Source organism: Schistocerca serialis, chromosome 1, assembly GCF_023864345.2.
Source record: "Schistocerca serialis cubense isolate TAMUIC-IGC-003099 chromosome 1, iqSchSeri2.2, whole genome shotgun sequence".
NCBI classification, from domain to species: domain Eukaryota; kingdom Metazoa; phylum Arthropoda; class Insecta; order Orthoptera; family Acrididae; genus Schistocerca; species Schistocerca serialis.
In genome coordinates this window covers 865,328,612-865,355,659 of record NC_064638.1, presented here as the reverse complement: position 1 = coordinate 865,355,659, position 27,048 = coordinate 865,328,612, and the positions used below count along the sequence as shown (strand labels likewise).

Below are 27,048 nucleotides of genomic sequence, written 5' to 3'. Positions count from 1 at the left end.
CCAGGCCGGATGGGCGTAACAAAGGATAGGGCGGATGAGGGATTTATAGGTGTGGAGTATGGTGGAGGGCTCCAGACCCCACGTACGGCCGGAAAGGAGCTTGAGGAGACGGAGTCGGGAGCATGCCTTGGCTTGGATTGTCCAGAGATGGGGGGTCCAGGAGAGTCGACGGTCGAGGGTGACGCCAAGGTACTTAAGGGTGGGGGTGAGGGTGATAGGACGGCCATAGATGGTGAGATAGAAATCAAGGAGGCGGAAGGAAGGGGTGGTTTTGCCTACAATGATCGCCTGGGTTTTGGAGGGCTTGACCTTGAGCAACCACAGGTTGCACCAAGCAGTGAACCGGTCAAGATGGGATTGGAGAAGGTGTTGGGAGCGCTGCAAGGTGGGGCCAAGGGCAAGGAAGGCGGTGTCATCGGCAAACTGGAGAAGGTGAACGGGGGGTGACGGCGGCGGCATGTCCGCCGTATATAAAAGGTACAGAAGGGGAGAGAGGATGGAGCCTTGGGGCACACCGGCAGAGGAAAAAAAGGGTTAGGAATCCGTGTTATGGATGGTGACATAGGAAGGACAGAGGGAGAGAAAGGAGCCGATCAGACGGACGTAGTTAATGGGAAGGGCGAAGGTTTGGAGCTTGAAGAGGAGACCGGAATGCCATACATGGTCATAAGCAAGTTCGAGGTCCAGGGAGAGGAAGATTGTGGAGCGATGGGAATTAAGCTGTTCGGAAAGGAGATGAGTGAGGTGAAGGAGAAGGTTGTCGGAAGAGAAGGACGGCCGAAAGGCACACTGGGTAACAGGAAGGAGGCAGTGTTGGTGGAGATGCTGGTGGATGCGGCGGGTGAGGATAGATTCCAGGACCTTGCTGAAGACCGAGGTAAGGCTGATGGGTCGGTAGGAGGAGACGGCGGACGGTAATTTACCAGTTTTAAGGAACATCAGGATATGGGAGGTTTTCCACAGGTCGGGGTAGTAACCGGTGGACAGGACTACATTGTAGAGCCTGGCCAGGGTGGAGAGGAAAGAGACAGGAGCTTCACGAAGGTGACGGTAGGTGACACGATTGTGACAAGGAGCAGTGTTGCGTTTCGTGCGGAGTGTAGCAATGAGATCCTGTGTAGTGATAGGGGCATTGAGTTCCGTGTGTGCAATGTTGTCCAAGTACTGGAAACCAGGTGCGAAGGGAGAGACAGAGGTGTCAGTTCGATCGCGGACATCTGGGAAGAGGGAGTAATCGAACCGGGGATCATTGGGGATGGAAAAGACATAGGAGAGGTAAGAGGCAAAGTGATTGGCCTTACTAAGGGTGTCAGGGAAGGGATGATCATCATGGAGATTAGTTCCGGTAAGGCGACGGAAGGCTGACCAGAACTTGGACGAGTTTATAGGTAGGGTAGCATTTAAACGGGTGCATGTCTGTCGCCAGTCCCAGCGTTTCTTAGCTGCGAGCAAGTTTCGAATGTGTCGCTGGAGTTGCCGGTGGCGTCGGAGTGTGTCCGGGTCACGCGTGTGGAGGAAGGCACGGTAGAGATGGCGGGATTTACGGAGGAGGAGGACGGCCTGTGGGGGTAAGGTAGGACGGTGGGGGTGGATGGAGACAGTAGGGAAATGGGCCTCCACGGCCTCAGACAAAGTCTGCTGGAGAAAGGAGGTGGCATGGGTAACATCATCAGGGTGGCGGTAGGTGAAGGGGAGGCTATCGACCTGGGTGGAGAGGGTATCCCGGTAGGCATTCCAGTTGGCATGGGAATAGTAATGGACGTACTTTGGGGGAGGGTCATTACGAGGGTCGGGGTGGGGGCGACGACCATCTGAAACGGTGAGGAAGACAGGGAGATGGTCGCTACCAATAGGCTCCAGGGCATCCACCGTTATGCGGCCAAGGAGGTTAGGGGAGGAAAGGATAACATTGGGAGTGGAGTTGGATTCAGGACGGGTGTGCTGGGGGATGGGGATGATGTCGCCTTGAAGGGAGGAGAGGAACTGATGACACCGCCGTAACTGGGCGGCGGAACGACTATGGATGTTGAGATCGGCGGCGATCACGTAGGAGGAGAAGGTACGGTCAATGTGGGAGAGGAAGTCGATGGGAATAGGGGCGTTAGGGCGGATGTAGATGGTGGCGCAGGTGACGGTAAGGCTGGGGAAGAAGAGACTAAGGATCAGGTGTTCGATGGGGTCGGGAAGGAAAGGTTGGAGCTGAACTGGGATCTGGCGGTGGTGACCAATGGCAACTCCACCACGCACAATCGGGAGGGGATTATCGGAGCGGTGAAGGAGGTAGGGCGACGTGTGGGCGGTGTGGTGGGGTTGGAGGAAGGTTTCATTGGGGAGGAAGGCATCCAAGCAGTGGGTGGCAAGGGTGTGCGGGAAGAGGTTCTTGTTGGTGGGAAGGGAGCGGATGTTGTTGAAAAGAATACGGTGCTGTCGCGCCATGACAGGGATTTAGAGAAGGGTGTCAAGACGGGAGAAGGTGAATTGGGCCTGGTTGTTGGAGTAGGTGGCATACATTTTTAAGCGGAAAATGGAATGGGCGGCGAGGGAGACCTGTTGGAGGGTGTGAGGGCGCTGGAAAAGGTGGACGTTTTGTAGGACAATGGTGAGGAACCTGATGATTGATGATGTCCACAGCGGTGGGGGGGGGGGGGGGGGGACGAACGGAATTGCCAGGAGGGGTGGGGGCGTCCAGAGGACGGACAGGGACGGTGAGTTCAGGAGTGGTCAGAGGGGGTCGGGCTTTACACTTTTGGGAGTAGGTGAGATGGGGGAGATTGCAGGTATTACAGGAGGGAGGGGATTGAAGGTTAGGGCACTGCCGGAGAAAGTGCGCTTGCCTACAATGCGGGCAGGTGGGGGCCTCACGGTACTCGCCTGTTGGGTGTGCGCTATAGCGCAGACACTGACTCTAAATGTTCCAGCTCCTTTGTAAGGCTGTCTCCATCAGAAACAACACGTGGTAAAGCTCACATCGGTCAGACGACACGTAATTAAAGAATCTGTGGAGATACGCCTAGAGCAAAATCTTATAAATCGTGATGGCGGTTTTAAACTGGACAAGGCTTGGGACCCGGTGATCTCTCTAATTTCCTCTGAGAGAAACAGTTTATTCATAATGGGCGCGCACTCCGACAGAGGTCGGATATGTAGTTTTCACCTTTACGCATGCGCCTGTACTGATGCTGCGGAACTGCCACACACACAATCTGCGGCAAGTCCTCGTAGTACATCAGACATGTAGGATTCTCACTGTTCCTAATTCACCGTATAACATACTGTTGCCCAGACATCTACAGAAAGCTTTTCCTCCAGTCGTCCACGACAGTACCTCCAGAGGGCGCGGATTTCAATAGAGGATGCTCCTGTGACGGAGGCCAAGGCGCATGCGTTTTCGCGCCAATGTTTTGCTATAAAGTTGACTCCGGGAACTTGCAGTCTCCAGTGACGGACACTCACCTGAAGATGGCTGGACGATTGCAGCCGAAATACCGTGGCAAGAAATCAACGTGATCCGGCTGCAATCCCGAAATCTCATCGAATATACAGTACACCGGGAAAACTTCAAGAATCACAGCTTGTTTTTTCTCAACACCATGGCATCTACCAGCAAGACAAAACAACATGTCACACAGCTCGCAGTGTATGTGTGTGATTCGAAGAGCACCAGGATGAGTTTGCCGTACTCCTCTGGCCATCAAACTTCCCGGATTTAGCCGCGTGGGGTAGCTGTCCGGTCTCAGGTGCTTTGCACCGGTTCGCGCGGCTCCCCCCGTCGGAGGGTCGAGTCCTCCCTCGGGCATGGGTGTGTGTGTTGTCCTTAGCATAAGTTGGTGTAAATTAGGTTAAGTAGTGTGTAAGCCTAGGGACGATGACCTCAGCAGTTTGTTCCCATAGTCGTTACCATAAATTTCCAATTTCCCCGGATTTAAACCCAATCGAGCATCTGTGGGACCACCTCGACCGGGCTATTCGCGCCTGGATCCTCAACAGAGAAACATAGCGCATCTGGCTACGGCACTGGAGTCGGCATGGCTCTACATCCCTTTCGGTACCTTCCAGAATCTCACTGACGCTCTTCCTGTAGGTCTCGCAGAGCTCCTTGCTGAAAAAAGTGGTTTTTCAGGCTTTGGACATGCGGTCACGTTAATGTGGCTGGACAGTACATACACACGTAACGAAACATAAGAAAAGATCACCAAATTTTAAAGTGCCCTTTTGTAAAGGCGCGTGGAATTTGCAAATACATTTGGCAACGAACGTACTCAAAGAACTAAGATCTATTCTAACCTGAAACCGTCAACAACTTGACCTCATATTTTAAGGAGAAGAAAGCTCACTTGCAAGACATCAGCCCCAGCACTCGGTACCGAGCGAAAATTTCGGCCGTAATTCTGAAATTACGCGGATATGGCCTTCTGAAGGTTCAGCTTGTAAACATATGAGCTCACTGTTTGCCACTCGCTCGCTCCACTGCAGCCGCATAATGCCCTACCGCGAATTACGATGCACTGGAGTGACCAGGAGGCTTGTGAAATACTGTTTTCACACTGGAAACATAGTTTGTTAGTTTGTTCACTGTATTAAAGAGCAAGGTTTCTAACTTGAGGATGGTGCCAGGGTTATTACGTTTTGAACGTTTTTACGCTGCGATTCACAAATGCAATTTAAATTAATGAAACAAGTGAGTGTATTATTAAAGAAGTAACGTAGTGCTATTTGATTATTAATATCGCTGTTGTACGTGATTTGAATTTTAAAGCTGACACTGTTAAAGTGAAGTAGTTTTGCAGGAGACGCGCTGTTCTTCAACGCTATAGTATGACGACATTCTAAATCGAAAATCATGAGTGTAATTTGGTAACAATTCTTCAGTTGCTTACATATATTCATTTCTACTGAGGGAGACCAAGAAAATCTGCATCACCCTCTCTACCACTGCACCAGGAATTCTGTCATCCGCCACAGTAACGATTGCGATCAAGAAGACCAGCAAGTGTTACTGCAAGACAACTCATCGCGGATGGTTTTGATCTAAATGAAAGCTGGAAGCATGGATGGTCAACAAAAACATTGGAAACAAGAGCCCATCACCTCGATCCCACAAAGAAGCCAGAAAGTTTTGACCTACCGAGGAACCTCTGTTGCCACCTCAACAGGTTAAGGACTGGACATGGTTATTGTAACTATTTCAGGTACAAATGGGGCTGGATCAGTTCACCAATGTGTGAATGTAATTAAGAAGAGCAGACAATTGAACATCTAGTCCAACGCTGTCCACTTCATTTATACCCGGGAATTCCCGACGACTTGTTCACTCTCACACCCAGCTTAATTAATTGGTTGAAAAGCACAGACTTTATGGTTTAATCTTGTCTTATAACATATGTATATCGTATAAAATCACTTGTCTTACATCAACTGTGTATTGTATACGATCACCATACGATTAACTAAATAAATGAATAAGTCTGTTCGTGGTAACAATTTCTCTTCTCGTGAACGCCGAGTTGAGAAACCAAGGGCAGTGAACATAACACGTCTATTTAACCAAACGACAGGTTCACGTTAACAACAGTCGGTGTGGCGCAAGGATACAACACGCCACTGCTCGTTTACACAGCCGACTTACCTAAACCAGCCCTTACTGTGCGCCTGCTTCAAATTGCTAACGTTACTCTGTCCACCCTGTAGTCATCCCATCGATCCTTCCAACTGCATCTGGGTGGACGACTGCATCCGGCTGAGAGGCTTCGTCAGCCACAGATAACGCCAGAAACCTATTCGTTAAACGAACTGGGGAAGTCCTACGATCAATCCCTCGGAAAGTCTTTCGCTGTCTGCCAGACTTTGGAATGATCTCTCACTCGACCACGGGTGAGTGGTCAACCTCAGTGCAGGCAGCACGCGGGGCGGCCACAGCAATCGACCAATCGGGGGACACGTGAGTCGTGCTCGACGTCCCTCGCATCCGTGCGTCCGACCCTCCCCCCTCGCCCCCTCCCCGCCCCACACACAGTGATGCCCCTTGGCAGCAGCCTCAAGCTGTGCGACAGAAGCAAAAAACTCTCTAGAGCTGTGAGCGAAGGGTCACCAACTCAGCTCGCATCTGTACATAGCAATCTCAGTGCCTATCCATTTCTGAAATCACTCCTGTTTGAAACTCGTAAAAATATGTAATAAACGAAACGCTGTACTCGCCTTATTAGCAGCAAGATCTCGAGCGGCTCTGTCACTTACGGTCTAACCGACGCTGAGCTGTTCTAAGCAAAACAAACAAAAGCCTTTACGATAGGAGGGTCGACACAAGGGTTGATAGCAACGGCGGTGCTCTGCGCTACGCTGTTATTAAAATAAGCGGTTGTTCCTAGTAAGCACTCAAACACTCAAGAAATCGGAAAAATATACCAGTAACTGCTCAGGTAACCGAAAGTAGGTCGCTCCTGTTTGAAGCTCGTAAATGTATGTAATAAACGAAACGGTGTGCTCACCTTACTAGCAGCAGGAACTCGAGCGGCTCTGTCACTGATGGTCTAGCCGACACTTTTGATGCTGGAGGATCAGGAATTGGTGATCGTGTGTGACGGAACATGGTGCGGAGATCCCGGATCTATTTGGACGTCGGTGTTCGTCAAATCGAATGCTACATGTGAATGGACCCAGACGACAAGCGGCAGGAGTAAGCGAGAAACTTGAGGTCGTATGGCAAACTTTACCTTCTTGATCCCACTACAAGTCCTCAAACTTCATAAAGGGAATTTAGTTAGGCCTGTATCTCGTATTTCGCTAAAGTTCCCAAGTCGTCAGCCAAGTAACAGCTTCGACCACATGCAGCCTTTTGACGGCTTAAAAGACGAGTAGGACACTAGTCGTAACATCGCAAGAGGACAAAGATGTTATTCAATTGATAACGTGGGAAGTTTTCGCAAGATTTCGACTACTGTGGTAGCGTTGAGAAGACGGAATACAGTTGTTCTGGAACACTTCGAACAAATGATATCGGGTGACGGCAGTGTTGTGCTCGGATTTAATGCGCGTAACAACATGTTTATTAGCACCTATGAACTAAAATTTACAGCTTGTCGGTCAATAAATTGCAGAGAATAGTCAGCTAATACAACAATTAAAAATAAAGAAAAGAAAATTACGATGGGATATATATGCACAAAAATGAGCTCAGAAATGTACGAAGAGCTATAGAATTAAATTACAGCAAGGCCTGCTCTTAGGACGAGTCTTATCAAAATTGTTAATCGCCCTTTCAACTTTTGGCTGCAGTCGTACGAAGTAGAAAACAAATGCTCAGCCCAATTCCACTTTCTGGAAAAAAGCTGCTCAGCTGGTTATAACACACTATGTTGTCTGTCACTTAAAGTTCATCTTCACAATCTTGGTGCACGTTAGTTCAGGCACAAGCTATATTTTCAGGCCGTAAGCTTATTTTCCGGTCCACATGCACTGTTAATTCAGAAATTTCACGTAGTACAGTGTAATACAAAATAAGAATCTTACAGTGAGACTTAAGTACATCTACTCTCTCGTCTGTTGATACGAACATATAAAAATAAGAATAATAAAATGTGTTAACAGAGAAACATTATTCAACACCTTACAAAAATATGGAGCTGACAACAAATCAGTTGAAATCATAAAAGACCACCATGAGGGAATCAGGCTAACTACGGCTTCTTACAGGACCAGCCCCATAGCCAGTCTCTGTACTGATGCTGCGGAACTGCCACACACACAATCTGCGGCAAGTCCTCGTAGTACATCAGGCATGTAGGATTCTCACTGTTCCTAATTCACCGTATAACATACTGTTGCCCAGACATCTACAGAAAGCTTTTCCTCCAGTCGTCCACGAACATTAAGGCCGTCTGGGATCTGCGTGACCGCGCTGCTGCTACGGTCGCAGGTTCGAATCCTGCCTCGGGCATGGACGTGTGTGATGTCCTTAGGTTAGTTGGGTTTGAGTAGTTCCAAGTCTAGGGGACTGATGACCTCAGATGTTAAGTCCCATAGTGCTTCGAGCCATTTGATCTGCATGAAGCGTGTGCTGGAGTAACTTGTATGGAGCAAGTACAACCCCAAGGCAGTGCTTTAGCCGACTGCCGCTCTAGTCACTGCAGAACTCCGGAATAATTTTAAAATTAGTGCAGTACAGGAGAGGCTGCACTTCTTCATCTGATTTTAATACAATATTTTATGACATTTTAACTGAGCAGCACAACCATATGGCTACATTTACAGATAGGTCTAACCAGGTTGCTTTGTTTTTTTTCCCTGATCGTGTCCTCAAGATCCGACAGCCTCGAGACCTGTCTTTGATACGGAATTATATGCCACCTTGCAGGCAATGGAACAGATGAGATGTGTTGCGAGTGCAAAATTTCTCATTTGTTCCGACTCCCTGAGAATCCTTCACTCTCTACAACACTGGAAACCAGCTGATGAAGTAGTCCAGAATATCCAACACGCCCTCCTGCACCCACTACGGTAGTTGAAGGAGGTGTCTTTCCGCTGGGTGGCTAGAGACGTGGGTACTAAGGTGAACGAAATTGCAGCTGTAGCAGCCAAGGAGGCATGCCACAATCATCAGATGAGCAATGAGCCAACCCTCTACATGCTGTCAGATCGCTGTTGAGGTACAAAGAGTTATGCGTCGATGGGAAGAATGAAGGTTGGAAGGGACAGACAATAAGCTGCGTCTGATAAAGTCCACGACATGGCTGCGACGTACGTCCTTCCAGCTACGCAGGCGGATTGAGGTCCTTCTCACTTGTCTTTGCATAGGACACAGCCCTATAAGGCAACGGCTTCTTCCTCCGACGAGGATCCACTAATGTGTGGTGTTTGTGGCGTACAGATCACATAGCGCCACATTTTACTGGACTGTGTTTTATTTTAAGATCAGAGCGCAGCAGATCATCTGCTGACAGATTTGCCCTCTACTTTACTTGACTATCAAAGGAATGAGGGGCGACTTTCAAGGCTTTATGAATGTTCTGATACTCATATGTCTCCTAAAATTTTAGAGAAAAGTTTTTAATGTGTTGTCAAGGTGCTGGCTCATCCACGTTTTTTGTAACCGTCCAGCCAGTCACATATCCTTGTGTAATTATTTTAGCTCTTCTCTTATGTTAATTCACGTTTGCATAGAGTTATTCTGTTTGAGGAATTTGATTGAAACTTTTGGAAACAATGAGCCTACATTTTAAAACGCATAGAGGAAGGTAGGCCTGTGATTGTTACGTTATGAACAAACCAAGACTAACCATTACGCACCACAGAATTGTTATATTCGTATCAAATGAAATGTATATAGGTGATGGGACATTTTCGATCCAACTGAATGTAGTATCCGACTGAATGTATACTCGCTGTCCTATTCACCATCGTTCCGTACTAAAAACGGAAAATATTAAGTCGTCAGAGGAGAGGGACGAGGACAGCATTGTGAATACCACGAATTCGACGGAAGATAAGGATGCGTCGTCGTCGAGTTATGCAACGTGAAAACATACGTTGTAAGCTGTCTTCATCTTTTGTTTTTGCTTTGTACTAACACATCTCCGAAGGCATCAGAGCCGCCAGTTATTATGTTACTTTATCATCGTGCCACACTCCACAGACGCGCGATGACTGAAAATTTGTCGGTACTATCTTATATTGTGTATCTGCAAGATCCGTCCCATATCTTCTGAGGGTACCTTGAGTACTATACCTACTCATAGTTTTACGACAGTATACAAAGTTCGTGGTAAAAATTCAAATTCTTGACATAGTAATGGCTAAAAGGAAAACACTCTATCAACTGACACATGAGGGTAGTGGAGGAGATGTGTACTTCTGTTTAGCACTGACACGAAAAGGCGCGGTGGCTAAGTGTAATCGTAGAAAGCACAGCCTGCACGAACCAGTTTATTTCATGACGTTTTTGTAAATGCATTTGAAAACTGCTTCCCCAAGAAAATAGTTAAATATACTCGTAAGAAACCTTGTAACAAACCATGGCTTACTAAAGGTATATAAATATCTTGTAACCGGAAGAGGGAAATGTATCCGACAGCAAGAAAGAGTAGTGACCCAGAAACTATCAAACATTATAAAAACTACTGTGTTATATTAAGAAAAGTTATTAAAAAATCCAGAAGTATGTGTATCATGTCTGAAATCAGCAGCTCTAATAATAAAATTAAAACAATTTGGAATATTATTAAAAGAGAAACAGGTCAACCAAGAGCACAGGAAGACAGTATTACCATCAAATTGAATGAAAACTTTACGAACAAAAAGTCAGAAGTTGAAAATATTTTTAATAATCATTTTCTAAATGTCGTGGATATACTAGGATCCAGGTGTTCATTAGAAGATGCTAGGGTGTTAATGGAAGAGGCCATACCTAAGCAATTTGATACAATTGAAATCTCACCCACTTCCCCCTCTGAAATTAGGAAAATAATAAACTTGCTTAAAAGCAAAAACTCACATGGAATTGATGGCATTTCCAGCAAAATACTAAAAGCTTGTTCTCAACAGATAAGTAAGATTCTCAGCCACCTGTGTAATAGCTCTCTGGAACAGGGCATTTTCCCTGATAGACTTAAATATGCTATTGTTATACCTTTGCATAAAAAGGGGGATAGATCTGATGTCAACAATTACCGTCCAATCTCCCTTCTAACAGATTTATCGAAAATTTTAGAGAAAGTAATGTATTCAAGAGTAGCTTCACATATCTGTAAAAATGAAGTACTAACAAAATGTCAGTTTGGTTTCCAGAAAGGTTTTTCAACAGAAAATGCCATATATGCTTTCACCAATCAAATTTTGAATGATCTGAGTGACCGAACACCACCCATTGGGACTTTTTGTGATCTCTCAAAGGCTTTTGATTGTGTAAATCATGAAACTCAGCTAGACAAGCTCAAGTATTGTGGCATGAGTCGGACAGTGCACAGATGGTTTAATTCGTACCTAACTGTAAGAGTGCAGAAAGTTGAAATAAGTAGTTCTCATAACATGCAAAGATCAGCACATTCCTCAAACTGGGGAACTATCAAGAATGGGGTTCCACAAGGGTCAGTCTTGGGTCCTTTGTTGTTCTTAATATATATTAATGACTTGCCATTCTATATTCATGAAGAGGCAAAGTTAGTTCTCTTTGCTGATGATACAAGTATAGTAATCACACCTGACAAACAAGAATTAACTGATGAAATTGTCAATACTGTCTTTCAGAAAATTACTAAGTGGTTCCTTGTAAACGGACTCTCACTGAATTTTGACAAGACTCAGTACATACAGTTCTGTACAGTGAATGGTATGACGCCATTAATAAATATAGACCTTAATCAGAAGCATATAGCTAAGGTAGAATATTCCAAATTTTTAGGTGTGTCCATTTATGAGAGATTAAATTGGAAGAAACACATTGATGATCTGCTGATACGTTTGAGTTCAGCTACTTATGCAATAAGGGTCATTGCAAATTTTGGTGATAAACATCTTAGTAAATTAGCTTACTACGCCTATTTTCACTCATTGCTTTCAAATGGCATCATATTTTGGGGTAATTCATCACTGAGGAATAAAGTATTTATTGCACAAAAGCGTGTAATCAGAATAATAGCTGGAGTCCACCCAAGATCATCCTGCAGACATTTATTTAAGGATCTAGGGATATTCACAGTAGCTTCTCAGTATATATACTCTCTTATGAAATTTGTTATTAACAACCAAACCCAATTCAAAAGTAATAGCAGTGTGCATAACTACAATACTAGGAGAAAGGATGATCTTCACTATTCAAGATTAAATCTAACTTTGGCACAGAAAGGGGTGAATTATACTGGCACTAAAGTCTTTAGTCACTTACCAAATAGTATCAAAAGTCTGACAGATAACCAACAAGTATTTAAGAAGAAATTAATTTCTGAATGACAACTCCTTCTACTCCATAGAGGAATTTTTAGATATAAATTAAGAAAAAAACAAAAAAATAAAAAAATAAAAAAACACAAAAAAATAAAAAAGTTGTTATATTAACTTAAGCATGTTGTTAAATTAACTTAATTATGTCATGTATTGGAAAATTTGACTCGTCCACATCAGTACGAAATATCGCATTCATGATCCATGGAACTAGTATTAATCTAATCTAATCTAATCTAGTCAGAAACAAAACATTCACTGTAGAACTGTTATTTTCAAATGTGTTTCAAATCCGTGAATGAAGACATCTGAGAGTCATGATGAGCATGACGTCTGAACCTGTAATGTTATCCGACGTGTCTACTTCTAGCGCTTTCTCCTAACGGAGGACGTCTTTATTTGTGACCACGAAGTGAAGCTAGTCCATTCTACTTTCTTCCAAATACGAAGAATTATGGAAGTTGTATAAGGGTTTGAGTTCTTATACCACGGTTGCCTGTTGATCGTAGAATACCAAAAGGGCCGGCCGGGGTGGCCGAGCGGTTATAGGCGCTACAGTCTGGAACCGCGCGACCGCTACGGTCGCAGGTTCGAATCCTGCCTCGGGCATGGATGTGTGTGATGTCCTTAGGTTAGTTAGGTTTAAGTAGTTCTAAGTTCTAGGGGACTGATGACCTTAGAAGTTAAGTCCCATAGTGCTCAGAGCCATTTGAACCATTTTTTTTGAATACCAAAAGGAAAAATCTATGAAGCAATTTTGGTTATGAAAAATCTATTCAGATTTGCTGATGCCGTAGCAGTTCATAAACTGAAATAGAAATCCTGGTAAAGAAAACCGCCTTGCCTGGTACTAACCTTTTTCAATATTCTTTATAAATAAAACCTGCCAATGTCAGCCAGCAGGAAAGCATATAGTATCGTACTCGAAAACAAGCAAGCAAAAAATAAACCTTACAATTAGTGCCTCAGCCATCTCTTGTGGTGCTATAAGAGTCAATTTTGTTTTGACAGCCGATGTTGATCTTAACTAGATTTTTCACCTCTGTTTTAAATACGTTAACTGAAATATGTGGTCACAATTACCAGCGTTATTTCCCCACCCAGGTGATTGTAAATGACAAAGATTGGTACGATGAGACTGAAAAAGAAATACCATATTGTCTGGCCTTCACATTTTCCAGATTCTAATATCATCGGACTGTTGTGCACTCTACAGAAAACAAAAACTGAGTGTCAAATATTCTCTTCAAGTATTTCTCAAAGAATCTTAATAGTTTCTATGCAAATTCTGGCATAAAATTGACCAACATTCTAAATTTATATGCATCTATCCTAATGACAATTAAGACTGCTTTTCATTCCAAAAGGTGCCTAAACATCTATTCATATTGTTTTGTTGAAGCCCTTTGTCTGAACACTGTTTACATGAATACTTGTACGTGCCGCATAGCAGCTGCTGCTGCTGCTTTTATTACTGCAGAAATATGCAGGTTAAAGATTTTGTTCTGAGTCTCAATGTACTGCGAAACCATCTTATTTCGTGAGTACTTTCTGTTATAAATGGGCAGCGGACGGAATTTTGCCGCGTATAACTAATACGTACAAATAGCCAAATGATGCGTGCTCTTTGCTTCAATGAAACTTTTGTCTGTAAAGTATAGCAATACGTTGATGTAGATTAATCAGCCGAGCGTGCAATAAAATAATCTTTAAAAATTTTAGGGTGGAGTTGGCACATTAACAAAGTGGAAATTATTTTTTGGTACAAGGTAAATGCACACAATATGATCCTTCTGTTTGAAATTCATAAACAATGTTATAAAATTTGTATTTAGTGAGAACTGCGTAAGAATCAAGTCTTCACGTTAGCAAATATTTCGTATTTTTGCGAGACCTGTAGTATCTGGCTGCTTGACGCACCGTAATTGCCGTGTATAGTAACCAACAATGCTCTCTATATACATAGATAATGTGATCAATAGCTAATGCAAAAGTTTTGCTGTTTTTTACATATAATAATATAATTTCTCCGTAGGGACTGAAATTTCAAATACGTTATCGAAAAAAATTCTACCCCATTTGAAACGTAAGAGGGGTGATAGATGTCAACAACATTTCGTTTTACTTACAGTTGTTGGAACCTCAGAAGTTTGCTCCATGTTCTCCCGCTGCCACGTCTAGTCTCCTGAAGGAATGAAACTGGTGTAATTTTGTACTTATTTTAACGAATAACTCGTATTTTCATGTACTTGGTAATGTTACAACATCACTTAATTTAGGCATCGACACAAAATGTCAGAGATAATATTTCTGTGAGGTATTCTTTTGTTTCAATAACCAGTGAAGTAACGTAAATGTTTATCTGTACCAAATTAAAGTCACGATTCGGTGAACCATAAGAAAACATCAGTCGACTGAGTGAGTCTAAGAGAACTAATCATAGCCCCTATATACTGAGTGAGTCTAAGAGAACTAATCATAGCCCCTATATATAGCTATGTAATAAAATTATCTTGCTTTTCTGAGAGATTGTTGGCCCACTGAGACACCAGTTCTACAAACTACGTCGAAGTACTGCGACTTTCATATTTTTACATATTGCAACTAATCTGAGCGTATTTAAGTGCATAAGAAGAAGGCTGGCCTAGAATCTTTCTCCCTGTGCTGTAACCTTACCATTATGCCGGCACTAAAACACCAGGAGTAAATCTGGAAGAGTTTGTGCAGATAAACTGCATTACGTGGTTAAAAGAGGGCCTGTATTAGTTGAAGTATTTGATACACAGAATGAAAATGCCCATAACAAGTTGAGTAATGGAACACAGGCATCGGTTACTGTTTATTGCTGTAGAATTCAGTCCGAAGACTGTTTGATGCGGGTTTACATTCTAGTCTACTCTGTGAACGCCTTTTCACCTCTGCTTAACCACGTATTAACGAACTACAACCATTTAACGCGCTTACTGTAGTTAAGCCTTGGTTTTCCTCTACAGTTTTTGCTCTGCAGACGTCCTTCCACTACTTAGCAAACTCGCGCTTCCTTGATGTCTCAGGAGTTGACCTTCCAACCTATTGTTTCTTTTATACAAGTAGTCCGCAGCTCGTGGTCGTGCGGTAGCATTCTCGCTTCCCACGCCCGGGTTCCCGGGTTCGATTCCCGGCGGGGTCAGGGATTTTCTCTGCCTCGTGATGACTGGGTGTTGCGTGATGTCCTTAGGTTAGTTAGGTTTAAGTAGTTCTAAGTTCTAGGGGACTGATGACCATAGATGTTAAGTCCCATAGTGCTCAGAGCCTTTTTTTTAAAGTCAAGTCATACCTTAAATTTCTTTTCTTTACATTTCAGTTCAGTACTCCTAATTAGTTATCCGATCTACCCCACTAAGCTTCAGTATTTTACTGTAGTACTGTATTACACAACCTTATATTTTGTTCTTGTCAGAATTCGTTTATCGTCCACGTTTCACTTCTGTACAAGACCACACTCCAGAGACATACGTTCAGAAAACAACTCCTAACACAAAAATTTACTTTCGAGGTCAATAAATTTATCTTATTCAGAAACGATTTTCTTGTCATAGCAAGCTTGCATTTTATGTCGTCTCTACTTTGGCCATCATCAATTATTTTGCTGCCCAAATAGCAAAGCTATTTAAGCGCAATAAAGAACCTCATACAGTGGCAGCTCGGGTGTATGCACTGCGGAACTGCAGCACCCCCTATTTATCGATAACATTTAACACAACGAGCCTTTTTTACTTTGTTTCTTTGTACTTATACAACATGCAGTACCCTTGTTCAATGAGCAAAAAAAAAAAAAAATCTTTGAATGGAATTGTGCGCTTCTCAGTTTCCAGTGGCTATTTCGCTATTGTGCGTGTGCACACATACGGGCCTGTGCACGACGCTGTAAGGGAGAGGGAGTACGGCCGCTTTAGCAGTGATAAAAGAAGGGCTTTTTTTTTTATTCCGTGTGTGTTATGCTTTGGCATTTTCTTGAATGACATAAACTGTGGAATTAGGCTATTATCCTGCCTCCAACTAATCTATTTGATCGACTTTTTATGTTTTCTATCTTACATATAACCTTAACTATTAGCTTTGCATCCCCAAGAAATAGCCTCAAGAGCTAAAGTTTCAACACAGCAGAGGTCCAACACCTGATATTCTAATATCTCAGTCAGACATAGGCAACAAAAGAAATACATACATAGCTTTAATTCTGAATGGTTTGAACGGAAAAGTTGGCTTTGTGGCTGAGAAGAAAAATTGCAGTTTTTGCTTTCCGTGTTTGGTGTTAGGAGGGGATGGAACGTAGACAAAAGATGGTTTTGCAAATATAGGCAAAACGGAAAAACTGAAAAGCGTGAGATGTGAAAGCAGTACGTTGATAATGTAGGTTCACTATCTCTTTTAGGAACAGTTAGTATTAACGAGAAAACTGGTGAGGCATACAGACTTTCAATCAATGAGTATAATGTAAAGCATAAAGATTAAAAAGAACTGTGAAAATTTGTCCAAAATAATAAACTACATTTTCTAGTAGGGAAACTTTGAAACTCCCTTACGTGGACATGATGAAGAAGATGATTCGTAAAGTCAGGAGTATTTAGGGGATTACTAAGTTTTGTATCTAAGTTACATTCCATTTTGAAGAACCACTTAGAAACCACTCCAGTCTTCAAAGTTGGTTCTAAGACGATTGAAAATGAGGTGCTCCGGCTACAAAGGAGACAAAAATGGAAATTAGAAAAGCTTCCTTCGTAGCTCTCATGGTTGTAATACAGCAGATACTTTGGAACACATTTACATGGTTCTTGTTCCATGGTACGTACTGAATGGAGAAATATTTAAGCATTTTTGAGGATATTGTTCCCAGAAAATCAAACTGCAGAACGCATATCAAAGCATGTTTTAGAATAATAAGACATAAATTTTCAACATAATGAACATAAACAAAATTCGAGAAAATTTATAACCTTTAAAAAATAGTCTTACTAAAATTCAGTGAACATAAAACGCAGATCAAACCATCACAGAACCAAAAGGAATTTAAAATACCCGAATGAGGATAATTCCAAGTTTTTGGTAGAGCTTCCTCATTAGATTATGCCTCACTTTGAAATTATTTACAACCAGAGCCATCTCGACAATTTTGTGTGTTTAAAGTTAATGAATATGTAACAGTAGTCAGAACTGTTGTTTTAAAATTAAGAAACTCAAAGTACCGTGTGAATCCTTCAAAGACATTCGTGGTAGAACCTAAGGAAGTGTGTGACTGTATATTTGTCGGTATAATGGTCAGACATTCTTTCACTAAATGCTTAGTAGCTATTAAATTGTTCACGAAGAAATGATTCGCTAGTTTTAAGAATGAATACGCTACATACGAAACAGTACTGATCGCTGGGGCGTATCCCATGACTGACAAGGAAAAGCTTTAAACTGAACTAAAAGTGTGTTGAAGAATCTGATATTCTTGAAAATTGCAAATTATATGAACTGCTGAAATTTGTCTCGGAAAAAAATCTAGCCAAGTTCCTTAGTGAAATTACCAAACCGTCAAAAATCTTCTTGACAATTTGCGTAACTACATTAGAGCAGAAGGCTGCTTTTCAACACATAAAAGAATAAGAACTTTTCTAAAATGCACTATGAATTCGGAAAGTTATAAGCTGCTGGCAGTGGTTTCAACAGAGAAAAATTTCCTTAGGTGTCATCCGGAGATCAAGTAGAAAATAACCGACATTTTTGTGCAAATTACAAGAAGAAGAATGGTTTTCTTTTCTAACTGAACAGGTAGACTGTGACAATGTAGGTCAAAGTAAGTAAACAATATATGATTTTGTTGTTTTAAGATTAAAGAAACTGAATAAATTATTTTTTACGTGTTTTTACACTTTTACACGATTTCAAAACAAAGGCTAAAAATTATCTGGATCTGCACCTCAGCTGATTTTCTACGAAGCGTCATTGAAACACACACTAACAACGGTAAACGACCTCGTACCTTGAACACCACTTTCTCCTCACTTCACTGGGGGCCATTCACATGATGGCACTACACATGGCTGCCACAGGGTATAGCTTGATATATCAGTCTAAATAAGTCGTTTCCAGTCATCTAGCGGCGCCTCTTAATACCACATCAAGCGTCGCTTAGCACTGACTACAGAAAAGTGTGGCTTACGGGGGGCTTTTAGACCATTGTAACCCATTCTTCTCAACTCCATACGCACAGTCAATGAGCTAGCTGGACTGCTGGTTCAAAAAATGGCTCTGAGCACTATGGGACTTAACATCTATGGTCATCAGCCCCCCAGAACTTAGAACTACTTGAACCTAACTAACCTAAGGACGTCACACAACACCCAGTCATCACGAGGCAGAGAAAATCCCTGATCCCGCCGGGAATCGAACCCGGGAACCCGGGCGTGGGAAGTGAGAACGCTACCGCACGACCACGAGATGCGGACTGGACTGCTGGTAGCACTATTGAACTCACGAGAGATTCCTCCCACTGATTTCATGCGACAGTCTCTGTGCGTTAGTACGAGGGACAGTCCGAAAGAAATGCACACGATTTTTTAAAATCCATCTTTTATTCTTTATGTTTGAATGTTTTGTCGTGTTTAGATACATCCTTTAGGAACAATATTTTCATTTCTCCATTCCTCTCAACTGCCTTACACCATCTTGGAACCAGCGCCTGTATACCCGCACGGTAAAATTCTGGACCAACCTGTTGGAGTCACTCACTGTTTGGCAGTGTGCACAAGGGAGTCATCATCTTAAAACCTTGTTCCAAGAAGAGAGTCTTTCAGTTTCCCAAAGAAATGATTGTCACATGGAGCCAGGTCAGGACTGTAAGGCGGGTGTTTCAGTGCTGTCCATCCCAGTTGTGTGATCGCTTCCATGGTTTTTTGACTGACATGTGGCCGTGCATTGTCGTGCAAGAGAAAAACATCCTGCTTTTGCCGATGTGGTCGAACACGACTCAGTCGAGCTTGAAGTTTCTTCAGTGTCATCATATATGCATCAGAATTTATGGTGATTCCACTAGGCATTATGTCCACAAGCAAGATTCTTTCAGAATCGAAAAACACCGTAGCCATAACTTTTCCAGCAGAAGGTGTGGTTTTGAATTTATTTTTTTCTTGGATGAATTTGCATGATGCCAGTCCACTGATTGCCTCTTCGTCTCTGGTGAAAAATGACGGAGCCGTGTTTCATCACCTGTCACAATTGCTGAAAGAATTTCATATCCACCATTCTCGTACTATTCCAAAAGTTAGCTGCATACCGTTTTTCTTGTTTCTTTGTAAGCCACTGTCAACATCCTGGGAACCCACCTGGCACAAACCTTTTTTAACGCCAACACTTTCAGTATTCTGCAAACACTTCCTTCCCCTATCCCAACGTAGCGTGACAATTCGTTCACTGTGATGCGTCTGTCAGCAGTGACCAGTTCGTTAACTCTCTGCACATTGTCTGGAGTGTGTACAGTACGAGGCCTGCCGCTGCGAGGACAATGCTCAATATTGATGTGACCGCTTTCATCACGTAACCTGCTTGCCCACCGACTAACTGTACTGCGATCGACAGCAGCATCTCCATACACCTTTTTCAACCTTTTGTAAATGTTTCCCACTGTCTGGTTTTCACAGCACGTTGCTTCTGACGAACGTCAAGTGTAGCAGCCAACTTGAAGACATGCTGTGACGGCGCCACTCACGGGAACAGGTTGAACTAAGTTTGGAAACAAGCGGGAAAGCTGTATCTACACACTGTAAGACATTCAAACATGCAGAATGAAAACTGTATTTTTACAAAAATAGTGTGCATTTTTTTTCTCGTGACACCTAGTGGTCAATTCCACATTACACAGGGGTATTCGGATACTTTTGATTAGATACTGTAGATTTCTTTATAAGTAAACATCCATCTATAAATACCTACGCCATTACTACAATATCACTATCTTCACTGCAAAATACAGTCGCCCTCATGATTTGCCGAATCATTACCCCAATCTTTGAAAACAAGCGGGAAGGATGTATCTACACACTGTAAGACTTTCAAACATGCAGAATGAAAAATGTATTTTTACAAAAATAGTGTGCATTTTTTTTTGAGTGACCCTCGTACTTGAGGTCTGCCTGGTTTACGTTTGGCTGTATTTATTCCTTCACATTTCCACTTCACAATCGTATCACCAACAGCCGACTTGATCAGCTTTAGGAAAGGCTGAAATGTCCCTGATGGATTTGTTACTCGGGTGACATGCAATGATCAGTCTACGCTCGAAGTCATTGCACTCTGCTGACCAACTCATTTTTCTCTGTTGACAAAACACTATCCCCGCGTCGTTTTGGATTGGCTGGTTCGCTTCTCGTGACACCTAGTGGTCAATTCCACATTACACAGGGGTGTTCGGATACTTTTGATTAGATACTGTAGATTTCTTTATAAGTAAACATCCAGTGGTACTTTGTACATCTATAAATACCTACGCCATTACTACAATATCACTATCTTCACTGCAAAATACAGTCGCCCTCATGATTTGCCGAATCATTACCCCAATCTTTCGATAACAATGATAATTCACGTCGCAATGCGGTTACGTGTCGCGGCTGGAGATACTGCTATCCTGTGCGCTACTTAGCAATTCGAGCATTCAAAATTCTCTACGTTTCCGAATAAAAACACCGCCAACGTAGAGCGCTAATGATCTTTTACACAGGTCGTTCCAATTTTTAAGAATGGTAGCTGGACAGATTCTTAGATCTACAGGCTATTTGACGTCAGTTGGTTACAGAGTGAAGGCACGTGTTTATGCTCGTTGATCCATGGCATAAATTCAAGGGCATTGTAAAACAAATGGTACTTTGATGTGTGTCGCACAAGACATTGATAACAGGGAAAGACCTGCTATGGTTCAATAAGAAAATTACTTTAAAAGCATAGCGAGAAGCAGTGAATTAGTGTCAGTTCAAAGACGAGGTGACAATGTAACCAGATAACCCACACACACCTCTAGGGCAACTGTGTGTGATAAATTCAAGGTCGCACATCATCATACTTGTCAAGGTCACCTATCATGACATGTGTCAAGGTCTCACTATGACATGTGTCAGGATCATTCCTTCCCCAACTTCCCCTCTCCCACATCTCTAGATAAAATGTGTGGCTTAAGAATGGCTGGAAATTCTTCCTATTGGCTGGGGAAATGAGGTCAACCAGATCTATTCACCTCCTTTCCTGACCCTTTTCTCTCTAGGACAATTGTCTAAGTCTCGTCAGTCGTGTTTCGTTCGATGTAGTTGAAGGACCAGCATCATAAAACGTCGTCAGAGATAGCAGCCATCCCCAGACATAATGAAAAGAAAAGCCTTACCTGGTTCATCGTACGAAGCTGAGTCTGCACCACAGCAGTGTACCAGCGATATACGTGTGCGGTACATATGATGCATCATCACTATCAGCTAAAGAAATACGTGCATAATTGCACGTACTTCTGTATCCTACCATGTTAACTGTAATTAAGAAAAATAACTGAATTTCGATCTGTCAAAAGTCAGTGACTAGATTTGGGAAATGAAGGTATGCACTTTTCTTTGTAAATATGCATAACAAAGGAATGTACATATGATAACAAAATAATTTTTGTTTTATTAAAAACAAAAATATATATTTATCTTTGGCGACAATTTCTTTTGTACAGTATATACACGGCGAGTCAGGAGAAAAAATACATGCGTTGAGGAGTGATAAAATTAGTGAGTGTGAACAAAAAGTTTCATGTGGATGTATGTTCTGTTCCGAATTGTTTCCGAGTTACAATACATTTAATGTACATTGTTTTTTTTTTTTTTTCAAACATCGTTATTGTTTACAAAATGGTTCAAATGGCTCTGAGCACTATGCGACTTAACTTCTGAGGTCCTCAGTCGCCTAGAGCTTAGAACTAATTAAACCTAACTACCCTAAGGACATCACACAGATCCATGCCCGAGGCAGGATTCGAACCTGCGACCGTAGCGGTCGCTCGGTTCCAGACTGTAGCGCCTAGAACCGCACGGCCACTCCGGCAGGCCTATTGTTTACAATGTACCACAGAAGAGTACAGAAATTTAATAGGAACAGTTTGATACAGGACGCTTGTGGTCTATCAAATCTGGAAACTACCACGAACTAGCCTATGAAAACTACCTGAGCTACGCGGATGCACATCGCGCGAGATTTTTTATATCTCCCGCTCCGCCGCTCTCTTCGCGCTATCTGTTGGACCTAGAGAAAAAGTGAAGAGGATCGTTCTTGTATTACAGTAATTTGAATCTGTACCGCAACACATTTTTGCTGGAGAGTTTGATTTTCGAGTTATTCAACGAACAAATGTGATATTAAATGTGTTCTGTCTCAGAAGCCATTCTGAGTAGGGCGTATGTCGATATGAAGTTTTTTGTTTAAAATCACTACTATTCACCCCTAAAAGCATGTACCTTTCCTCCTGAGTCACCCTGTGCACGTTTTTTTTTGCTAGCAAGATTTTTTTTAATAGTCCAGAGATACATTTTCCTTTTTTATACTAATAATAAAGACTAGTAGCATTAGAATAAAACTAATACATACACTAAAAAGAGATCTAAATATAGTACATTTCTCATGGCGGTATGTTACAGTTCTAAGTCGAAACAACAGAGACAGATAGAGAGAGAGAGAGAGAGACAGAGAGGCAGAGAGGGAGACAGAGAGAGACAGAGAGATACAGAGACAGAGTGAGGGACAGACAGAGAGAGGGAGACACACACACACACACACACACACACACACACAGAGAGAGAGAGAGAGAGAGAGAGAGAGAGAGAGAGAGAGAAGAAAGAGGGAGAGAGAGAGAGAGAGAGAGAGAGAGAGAGAGAGAGAGAGAGGGAAGGAGGGAGAGAGACTTTTTTAACTACAGTTATCATTTCTTGCAGTGTCATTTTTTTACGATACAGACCTTTCTTTTACATAGGAAACGAATAAAATATAGCGCTAATAATACGGACTGGGACGACTACCAGCAAGAAAAAAAGCAAACAACACGCACGCACAAACACACACACACACAGTTTGCTACCAACTTAGACACACATCCAATACATACAAACGTCATGAGAGCCTCCTAAAGCCGGCCGAAGTGGCCGTGCGGTTACAGGCGCTGCAGTCTGGAACCGCAAGACCGCTACGGTCGCAGGTTCGAATCCTGCCTCGGGCATGGATGTTTGTGATGTCCTTAGGTTAGTTAGGTTTAACTAGTTCTAAGTTCTAGGGGACTAATGACCTCAGCAGTTGAGTCCCATAGTGCTCAGAGCCATTTGAACCAAGAGCCTCCTAATATCGTGTTGGACCTCCTGTGCAGCAACTCGACGTGGCATAGAATCAACAAGGCGTTGGAATTGCCCTGCAGAAATATTGGGCCACGCTGTTTCTACAGCCGTCCATAATTGTTGAAGTGTTGCCGGTGCAGGGTTTTGTGCACGAACTGACCTCGCGATTATGTCCCATGAATGTTCGATGGAATTCATTTCGGGCAATCTGGATGACCAAGTCATTCGCTCGAGTTGCCCAGAATATTCTTCAAACCAATCGCGAACAATTGTGTCCTGATGATATAGCGCATTGTCATCCATAAAAATTCCACAGTTGTTTGGGAGCATGAAGTCTATGAATAACAATTTCTAGTCAGTGATTGATTCAGCTGGATCAGAGGACCTACTCCATTCCATGTAAACATGGTCCACATCATTATGAAGCCACCACTGGTTTGCACAGTGCCTTGTTGATAACTTATGGGGTCTGCACCACAGTCGAAATCTACCAGCAGCTGTTAACAGCTGAACTCGGGACTCATCTGACTAGGCTACGGTTTTCCAGTCGTTTAGGATTCAACCGATATGGCCATAAGCCCAGCAGATGAGCTGCAGACGATGTCGTGCAGTTAGCAAAGACACTCATGGCAGCCCTCTGTTGCCCTTTAACGCCAAATTTCACTCACTGTCGTAACGGATAAGTTCGACATACGTCAACATTGATTTCTGCAATTATTTCACGCAGTGTTTCTTGCCTGTTAGCATTTACAACTCTACTCCAAGGCAGCTGCTAACGGTCGTTAAGTGAAGGCCATTGGCCATTGTGTTGTCCACGGTGAGAGGTATTCTCGGCATTGTCTTGACACTGTGGATCAGGGAATGTTGTATTTACTGATGATTACCGAAAGGGAATGTCCTCTGCCTCTAACTGCCATTGAACGTGAATTCCCCGCTATGCGGGCATAATCCCGTTGAAAACCATTTCATGTGATTCACGTGAATATAGATGACTGCTCTGCCAATGCATTGCCCTTTTACACCTTGTGTACATGATATTACTGTCATCTGTACATGTGTGTATTGCTACCCCATGACTTTTGTCACTTCAGTGTATACACGCACATCATAATCATCATTAGTGATCTGCCAAAAGGCAGGTTTTCAGATGGTAGTTCTCCAGGCTGTCCAGTCTTCTGCCATCCTCTTCAGGTCCGCATAATTACCTATTCCCTTTATGTTGTCTATCATCTTGTATCTCCTTCTTCCTCTCAGTCCTCTCCCACAAACCAATCCTTCCAAAGCGTCTGATAGCAAGCAATCCCTTCTCAATGAATGTCCCAACCAGCACTTTTTCCTTTCTCTTATAACCTTCAGCAGACATCGTCTCTCACCACCCTTTGCAATACTCTTTCAGTACTCATTCTTTCCATCCAGCTTGTCCTCTCCATTCTCCTCCACATCCGCATCTCAAATGCTTCTAACCTTTTTTCACCCTCCTCAGCAGCCATGTTTTTGTTCCATATAGTGCCACAATCCAGACAAAACATTTGCCAAGTCTTTTCCTTAGACCTTCATCTAATTTGCCACATAACAGTCTCCTCTTTCTGTTGAGTGCCTCCTTCGCTATGGCAATTCGAGTTTTCACCCTCTGGTGACATCTTAAGTCTTCAGTTATTGTGCTCCCAAGATATTTAAATGCACTTACTTGGCTAATGGTAGCTTGTCCTATTTTAATATTGAACAGCCTGCTTCTTGTACTGATGACCATATTAGTTGTTTTTGCTGTGTTTGCCGGCCGCGGTGGCCGAGCGGTTCTAGGCGCTTCAGTCCGGAACCGCGCGACTGCTACGGTCGCAGGTTCGAATCCTGCCTCGGGCATGGATGTGTGTGATGTCCTTAGGTTAGTTAGGTTTAAGTAGTTCTAAGTTCTAGGGGACTGATGACCTCAGATGTTAAGTCCCATAGTGCTCAGAGCCATTTGAATCATTTTTCTTCCTTGCAACAGTTATGATACCAACAGAAAAAGAGAAACACTAAAAAATGTGAATAGCATAGGACCATCAGTCTAATTTCTCATGCAGCTAAAGTGTTGCTGAGAGCGTTGAATAAAAGGTTACAAGGCAAGCTGGATAGAGGGATTGCAGAAGAGTAGTTTGGATTTAGAAGAGGAAAAGGAACATGAGATGCTATTGGATTGTTAAGAACTATAGGGGAAAGATATATCGAAAAAGGTAGAGAAATCGTTGCTGTTTTTATAGATTTAAAAAAGGCTTTTGACAGAGTTCAGTGGAACAAGCTGATGGATATTTTGAAGAAGAAAGGAGTAGAATGGAAAGAGAGACGACTGATACAGAATCTATATTTACACCAGAAAGTAAGGATAAGGTTTGGAAATGAAATGTCAGAAGGAAGCAGCAGTGGACGAGGTGTTAGACAAGGTTGTTGCCGTTCCTCACTGTTGTTTAATGCATACCTTGAAGAGATTATTGCGAAGGGCTTAGATGAGAAAAGAGGAATATTTGTTGGTGGTAAGAGAATAGAATGTATAAAATTTGCTGATGACATGGTATTAGTGGCAGAAAGTGAGCGCACAGTGAATAACATGCCGAAAGATCTGAATGAAACTTGTGTGGAATATGGGATGTAAATAAACACAGCAAAAAAATGGTTCGAATGGCTCTGAGCACTATGGGACTTAACATCTGAGGTCATCAGTCCCCTAGAACTTAGAATTACTTAAACCTAACTAACCTAAGGACATCACACACATCCATGCCCGAGGCAGGATTCGAACCTGCGACCGTAGCGTTCGCGTGGTTCCAGACTGAAGCGCCTAGAACCGCTTGGCCACGTCGGCTAGCGTTGTAAGGAAGTCCTCAGGCCATTCCCCTTTGTCATATATCTCATTACGAGGTAGACTATTTCTTTTCTAGCCTTGTCTCCCAGATTCTTCAACAGTTCTGCTGGCAAATTATCAATTCCACATTCCTTCCTATTCTTCATCTCCTTCAGCGCCTTTTCTACTTCTGTTTCCATGATGGTGAATCTCTTTCCATCTTCCGGCACGTCAACCTTAATTCAGCATTTTCTTGCCATCTGTTCAAAACCTCCTGTGGTTCTCCTGCTAGAGTACCATCCGCTCTTTCTGTTTCCATGTTATTTCTCTCTCTTTCACTTCCAAAAACTGGCTCCTTAGCCAGTCTATACATCATTTCATACTTTCCCCTCTTGCTCCATTTTCTCTATTACATCACATTTCTGTTTCATCCATTTTTCCCTTGCTTCTTCAGTTTTTCTTCTTAATTCATTATTCAGTTTGTTGTACCTCATTTTGCCTTCTTCAGTTTCTACATTTTTCCACCTTCTCCACTTTCCATCTATTTCATCATGTTTTCTGTTATCCATTCTTTCCTGATACTTTGGGATACTCTAATTCCTAGTACTTCTTTGGCAGAGTCCATGAGTCCTTCGCCCATTTTTATTCATTTGTCATTAACACTTTCATCAACACTACCTCTTTCCCATTTTTCTATAAATCTGTTTTCCAAATATGATGCCTTTCCTACCTCTTTGAGCCTTTCTGCGTTTAGTCTTTCTTTTGCTTCATCTCTCCAGACTTTTATCAACTTCACTTTTATTTTTCCCAGTACTAGGTTGTGGTCTGAATTTATATCCACTCCTGGATAAGCTCTGGCATTCTTCAAACAGTTCCTAAACCTTTTTTGTATCAGGATGTAGTCCAGCTGATATCTTTCCCTATTCAAAT

General features: G+C 42.7%; 1 protein-coding gene across 1 annotated transcript in view; it reads right to left on the bottom strand.

Annotated features, from left to right (window-relative positions):
• Nucleotides 1-26,318, bottom strand: part of LOC126441105 (E3 ubiquitin-protein ligase TRIM37-like) — a 224,858-nt gene extending 198,540 nt beyond the window's left edge. Inside the window, exon 1 of the mRNA XM_050090679.1 lies at nt 26,193-26,318. Within this exon, the coding sequence (XP_049946636.1) occupies nt 26,193-26,318 (126 nt within the window). The remainder of the gene's footprint in view (nt 1-26,192) is intronic.
• Nucleotides 26,319-27,048: the final 730 nt, after the last annotated feature.